The 7294-nt window shown below is 52.9% G+C and overlaps 1 protein-coding gene across 1 annotated transcript; it reads left to right on the forward strand.

The window, feature by feature from the left end:
* Positions 1-6080: 6080 nt before the first annotated feature.
* On the forward strand, positions 6081-7082 carry COCCADRAFT_9860 (uncharacterized protein; the record flags this gene model as incomplete). The annotated part of the gene is made up of 1 exon (XM_007719930.1): positions 6081-7082. One exon carries the CDS (start codon positions 6081-6083, stop codon positions 7080-7082), a length of 1002 nt encoding a protein of 333 aa, XP_007718120.1.
* Between the last annotated feature and the right edge of the window lie 212 nt (positions 7083-7294).

The raw sequence follows: 7294 nt of genomic DNA on the forward strand, positions 1-7294 counted from the left end.
TTTGTGTATTTCCGATTAACGTCTTCCGGCAGAGTACCTAAATCTCTGATATCCCGCTTCACTTCGGCCAGTCGATCCGTAAGACGGCTGCGATCTGAATCCTTCTTAGACATTGCATGCTCTTGCTTGGCCATCATCTTTGCCAGCTGGCGGTTGTTGGCCTCCTTTTCGTTTCTTGCATTCTCTAGCTCGCTCAGCTGCGCCCGGATATCTTCGATTTGAGCATCAGTCTCTTGTATCTGCTGATCGAGATTGGCAATAGTCCGATTGATATCGTCCAACGCACGTTCACACTCCCGTAACCGTGTAGACTGGCTGGTCGATCCACCGGCACCACCTTGTTGTGCCTGAATGTTGTCGAGCTCTGGCTGCAGGTTTTCGTTCAGATCTAGCTCAGCCTCAACCTTGCGGGTCTCTAGGGTAGTCCGCTCTTGCTTGGCACGAGCAAATTGCCGTTTCAGATCTTGTACTGTACTTCGCAGTGTTGCCAGCATCTGTTCCTCGTCATTCGACAACGCTTTTTCAAACTTGGAAGCAATTTCGGCTTCCCAGTCACTCTGTTGGGCGCCCAGTTGATTGATGGCGGATTGAAGTGTCGAGGCAGTCATTTGCTTCCTAGCCAAAGTGTCCTGGATATCTCTCAGAGACCGCTGCTTAGTCCGCAGTTCTTCCCTCATTGGCGCATAGCTGTTCTCGCCCTTGTCTTTCTCATGTTCGCGTCGGCGAACCTCGCTCAAAGCTGCAGTAAGTTGCTGGCGCTTCTGCTCGAATTCGGCCGCGATGTCACGTTTGCGCTGCTGCAGCTCATCATATTGCGTGCGCATCTCAGCGAGCGTTTGGTAGGCACGGATCTTGGATTTTGTGGGATCATGGTAACCTCCACGGTACTGGCCCTTGCGTGAGGCATTGTCTCCGTCGAGAGTGTATGCGCGAACATTGTACTGCTTTGCGTTTTTCTTGCAGGCAGTCAGGTCGGGACAGACGACGATCTTGCCAAAGACATGTTTGAATGCCTCGTCAAATCTTTGGTCATATTTCAGCTTTGGCAACAGTGGTTGCATATCTCCAGTTGCCGGAAGGTTCATATCATGAGCCCTTATACGGTTAAGAGGAATGAAGGTGATACGTCCGCCCTTGTCCTTGATGAGTCTGTCGATGAGTTTACTAGACACTTCGTCGTTGTCTACGACAACATTGAAGAGAGCACCCTCGGCTGCAGCTTCTGTGACGGCCCTGTAGTCACTGCTGACGTCGAGCAGGTCCGCAATAGTTCCATGCACACCTTCGAGGTCTCCTTCTTTCTGGTATCGACGGAGTGACTCCAGACCGCGACTTGTGCCATGATCAAGCAGGCGGGAGAAGGTGCTCTCTGCTTTCCGGAGCTCTCCCAGGGCGTTTGTGAGTTGGGTATTGACTCTGTTCTCCTCTCTGTAGAGATTTGTCTGTTCGTCGTGGATGGCCTTGTAGGCGTCTTTGGCTTGCTCGACCTTGGCCGCGAGATCAACACTGGCGTCTCCTTCGCTCTCGATAGTGGACCTGAGAGTGGCAATCTCACTTTCGATGCGCTGAATGTCGCTTTGAAGCTGGGCAATCTCTTCGTTTGTCTGCATAAGAACAGCCTTGCGACGGCTGAGGTCGCCATTGGACTGCTCTATTTGAGCACGCAGAGCTTCGTCTCGCTGTTTTTTGGTAGTGTAGAAAGCAGTGCGGCCCTGTTTCTCCTCTAGTCGCTTCTGCTGACCTTCAGCTTCCAATAACTGTGCCCTGACAGCCTCCTCCTCTTCCTTTTTAGCGTTGTATTCAGGCAAAAGTTGCTTGAGCTCAGCCTCGCGTGCTCGGATCTGCTGCTGGAGTGACTTGACTTGCGTGTCGCGTGACCTTTTCGTTCGTTGAGCGGCTGACTGATTGTCCTGTAACGCTTTGAATTCGAGCTCGATCTTGGCCTTTTCCAATGTTGCTGATTTGCGCTCCTGTTCAGACTGCACGCGGTCTTCTCTCAAGACGTCTAGATCACCTCTCCGCTTGTTGATATCCATGTCGATTTGTGCGATTTCAGCTTCGGTCTGCACAAAGGCTGCCTCGTTGGTCTCTTTCATCTCACGGCCCTGGTTTTCAAGATGGTCAATGTTCTCAATCAAGGCCTCGAGGTCGGCTTCTTCGCGCGACTTGAGCGTATACATCAAAGAGCGACGTTCCTTGTCGTTTCGACTCCAAGCCTCAAGCTCTTCTTTTTCACCCTCTAGTTCATCCAAGCGCTCATTGATGGTTGCCACAACTCCGTCAATATTGGCGCACTTGCTGTCGGTGTCGGCGAGCAGCTTCAAACTGTTTGCACGGCGCTCTTCGTATACGTTAGATCCGGAGATTTCCTTGAGCAGTTTGAGACGCTCAGAGTCCTTCATGTTGGTGAGTGCTGTTACACGGCCTTGAGGAACGATGTAGTAAGGGTTTGATCGCGAAAAACCAGCAGATTCGAGAATCTGCATGACCTCTGATTTGGTGGCGTTCTTGCGGTTGACCGAGTATTCGTCTTTTTTGGCGCCAATTGTCCGACGCAAGTAGAATTCGGGTTTGCCAGTTTGGAAGCGATCTTCTGTGTTGTCGAAGCAGACTTCGACGTACGCGGACATGACGGCTGAACCAGAACCCTCGTGCAGCAATGCCTGACGCTCTTCACGACCGAGATTGTGGTAGTCATCACCCAGAACGAATCGGACGGCGGCGAAGAAGTTGCTCTTTCCGGAACCATTGCGACCGACGACGACATTGCAGTTGGGCGAGAAGGGCTCGATTTGCATCTGCTCCTTGTAGCTCTTGAAGCCCTGGATGGTGATTTGTTTGATGTAACCCATGGCGGCGGTTGGTTACGGTTACGGCGCGCGGGCGAGGGAGAGTTGCGGTCGCGTGTATTCGTGAGTGCGATCGCGCTGGTACTCTTCAGCACATAGTGATAGTGGGGTCGTGGTGGTGGTGGTGAGTGTGAATGGGGAATCGTCTAACCAATGTTGCGCCGGCGACGCGGTGCGCGTCGCGCTCTCTTGCCAAGACAAGATCGCTCACGCTAGTGCGATTTGGGCTCCAACACGTTGACGAGGGCAACAAGAAATGGCCTTGTTGCAAACTATACATTTGCTTCGGGTTGCGCATCATCTGCAAAGATTCAAGTTATTTTGATTGAGAAGTGAAAAAAAAATCAGGGCCTTATACCACTAGCGATGAGGTTGATAGTGATTGAACCGGGCGTGTTGAGGCTTGTGCGGTAACTGCAGTGATCTGGTAGCATTTGAGGAAAGAGATTGACAAGTATTGGCTAGGTACTGGATGATCAAGAATCAGTCAGGTTTTTATGTTTGTGGCGCTCAACCAACTAGTTGATGGCTTTCCGCTACTAATTACCTCCTAACAAGGTCGTATCTGAAGAGGTGATTACGTGCCGCAGCCTAGTAGTCGAAACACCAAGCAACACGGCAGATATCCAATGGATATGCAAGTTTAGAGAGAAGATAGTGCAGCTAGAAGCAGAAACCCTCTTCATTCTTTAACAATAGCTGGTTTCTTGGCACCGTTGCATCCATATATTTTTTACACATGTCAGAGTAGTATCCCTGTGGGTATCAGATGGCCTGCCCTGTATCCAAGCAAAATGCCATGCAAGGGTTGTCTTACCCCCGTCTTGTAGCGACCCTGACCCCGCACACATCACTTCAAATAGGAGTGATCAGGCTTGGTCGAGCGTCCAATTATGATTGTGGCCACTTGTTGTCAGTGGTGGACTTTTGACGATCACTCTTCAAGGAAGGCCACGCTTATTTATCTTGATCGAAATGTTCCGCTTCCGAGATCAAGGATGTGCTGCAGCGCCATTGGGGACCATAGGCAGACGTAGTTGCGGGTACTATGTGAGTTAAATAAAAAAACGCTGGGACAACTTCAACAAGCGTACAGTGGAGAGAGACAGAAAGTGAGTTAGTGCAGTTGTGGCAAGCTAAGTAATACACTGCTTAGGCATGTTTGGAGTAGAATAGAGTGGAGCAGAATATCAAGGGCGGTGGGGAAAGTGTGAGTGACGGAGCTACCTCGGAGGTATTTCGAGGATGCTGGTTCGGTGCAAGGAGCAACGGCCTAGGACTTTCTTTTCCTAGCATAGCTTCACAATGGGATCTGATCTGGCTGGCTACGGCGTGGCGCGACTGTCTCGTGGTTCCTGATTGTAGGAGTATCGAAATCACCCAAAGGATGCGTGTATGTAGATATATGACGCCTATATCAGAGGACGTGCAGGTCGGGTAAAGGCCCGCAACGCGGCTTACATGTAGGCAGATGTGACCTTGTGCTACCCTTTGTCCAATTTACTTGGGAAAAGTTCGTAGGCTGGAGCATTGGGATGCCCAGATGTGAGTGGGGTTGCCGTTTTTTCTTTCCCGCGTGCAATGCGCGGTGATGCAACGTGGACAGGGAGTAGGCGGTAAGCACGCGAGGGCAGCGATCGGATTTGCAAGCACAAAATGGGATTTCGCCCACTTTCCCATGTTGGCGGCGCAACTTTTCGATCAGCCCCTCCCGATCCCGCCACCTGGCCGACGATGGGACTTCGACCTCGGCTGTCAATTGGCACAGCCTACAGCCCTAGCACATGGGCGTGGCCGATCGCTCGCAAGCGCAGTATTGTGTGAATGCACTTATCAAGGACACGGATTGCGACCGGCATTCCGCTTAATGTCGGTGTTGGCGTCATGCGCCTTTTTCTCGTGCAGCAAAAGTATGGCTTTTTTTTAGTGCCGGCGGCGGCGCGCAGTTTGTCTAGACTGATGATGCGAAGCGAAGGGGTAGGCGAGTGCGTTGAAAGTCGAGCATTGGCGTAGCAGGGTGGTATATTTCAAGGGCTAAACACATGCGCAATGGGGGCACCAGACATGTTAGGCGTAGCAGGCACTTGGTGTTACAGTAGGCATGGGTGAGGATGAGGGGGTGTGTGTGTGTGGAGTAGAGGTAACGTGGAGCCCCCTCTCTCTAATGGACCATGTGCGTGCCGTGTCTTTACCTGTTGTACTCTAGTTGGCTTGCTGCGAGGACAAGTGAGATTGATGGCGCCAAATCTTGGGCAGAGACGCGTGGTGAGCAGGACGCGGACACGGGCAGTAGTGGTGAGGAATTGATAGGCCCACAGCGATGGCAGCATAGCCGGGCAGCATTGGCCCATTGTGCAGGGCAGAGGGTGCGCTGCTCTGGCCTCGACCACACTGAGCAAGGCAGGTGTGTGCGTGCGGTAACTCCGCGGAACCTGGGGGAGGGGAGAGGGGGGGCCACCGTGTATGGTGATGAAAAAGGGGGGGTGGTGCATTGTTGTAGAGTAAATAGCTGTCTACTGCATGGATGTGGGTGTGTACACACACGTACACGGGCAGACGTTAATGGCACTCTGGTTCAGTGAATGTCCTGTGGTTTGTCACCACATCCTTACATAATACAGAGGCGCGCGGCGCCGAGAGGAAGGGGTTCCGGGGCAGGCGCAAGTCGCAGGTGGCAGGGCAGTCGCACATGTCGAAACAGGGCGTGGCGACAGGCAATCGCGATTGTCCTCAGTATCGTCGATCGTGCTCTCCCGCTACGTCATCCGCCGCACAGACACCCAATCATGCCCTGGCCCCGTGCAAACAGCACCAAATCCCCCTGCTATCGCTTTCGCAAGTTCCGCATGTTGCCAAACCCCCCAATTGTCCAATTCCCATATCAGTCCGTCTCCCCGGCTCCGTTGCCTTTTGGCTGTACCCTTTGTCTACTCCCTGCTTCGCTTCTCGACATCGGCCTGCCCCTCCGACTCCCCCACGGCCTACCCTGCCGACATCATCGCCACGGCCTTTCCTTCCGAACCCACCGTTGCCTGCTCCTTCCATAATCAGCACGTATAACTACCTGTCTTCCCATCAGCCTACCCTTCCAAACAACTCAATTCAACTTGACACAACTCAACTCAACTCAACTCAACTTAACCTGCCCCACCCACAGCCCTCTACTCCACAATACTGCTGCCCTTCACACACAAACACATACACTCTACACAACGGCAATTGCCCTTCGCCATGACGGAGATTCAGCAGCAGCCCCATCTTGACTGGGCTGGTGATGCCTTCACTGCCCTTCATCCACCAGGCATGAGCAATCAACACCACGACAAGTGGTCCACGGCCTTCAGCAACACTGCCACAATGTCCTCACAAGCCTTCTCCATTCCTCCTTCCCTCCTCACTCACGCTGCCCTGGAGCGATACGGCCAAGTCACTCCACCCGAGAAATTCTCTCCCACTCACCCTCTTCGCAATGACCGCGAAAGTTCCATCCCTGTCGAGCAGCTTCGCAATGAGACGACGCCTTGGCCCAAAAAGGAACACACCTCACTGCAAATGACCCCGCCCGAAGAGCCTTTGCCAAAGCGACGCCGCACTAGCAGGCAGACGCTTACCAATCAGGATGCTGCAATGCTGCCAAGTGCACCTGTACCACCTCAGCAAGAAACCGTTGAAGCCAACCCGCAGCCACCCAAGCGCAAGCGGGGTAGGCCCAAATCTCAGCCCCAGATGGTCGAGGCCTACACCGCCGACGGCTATCCCTTTCAAGTCTCATCGGCCCGCCAGAACCATCTCGAAAAGAACCGCGTCGCCGCACACAAGTGCAGGCAGCGCAAAAAGGAGTACATCAACAGCCTCGAAGGCCGAGCCCGAGAATTCTCCGCAAAGAACAAGATGCTCAAGGAAAACGTTGCCTTGCTCCGCGAAGAAGTCCTCGGCCTCAAGAACGAAGTCTTACGTCACGCTGGCTGTGGCTTCTGGGCCGTTGACGAATATCTCGCACGATGTGCTGGTGGCCTTCTTGGTATGGAAGTTCCTGCGTCAGAGATGCGCCACTCAATATCACATCGCAAGAGCCCCCACCAAAGCCCCGCTATACCCGTCTCACACCTCACCGGCCAACATGCCCGCGAGCACAGTATGGTCTCGATGACTTCAGCAGATACCGACGATCTCGGTGGACTCGAGCTCCTCAAGGACTTTACCGACGAGGACATGGATGATATAGGAATGTAGAAAGTCGGCCCAGTTGCCCTTGCTATCAAGACCCTTCTACATCTGGCGCATACCGTTGCGTCCGCTTTGGACTCGCTTTCTGGTACGCGAGCACGTCAGCGATTGTCACCACTTCTACTTCTATTTCCACAATTCTTACGATACCCCGGGTTTTTGCCGTGCTTTTGAGCAATGAAAAAAAGCTGTATTATTTTCTTGACTTTGTTAATCCC

This window comes from Bipolaris zeicola (genome assembly GCF_000523435.1).
Source record: "Bipolaris zeicola 26-R-13 unplaced genomic scaffold scaffold_369, whole genome shotgun sequence".
NCBI lineage: Eukaryota > Fungi > Ascomycota > Dothideomycetes > Pleosporales > Pleosporaceae > Bipolaris > Bipolaris zeicola.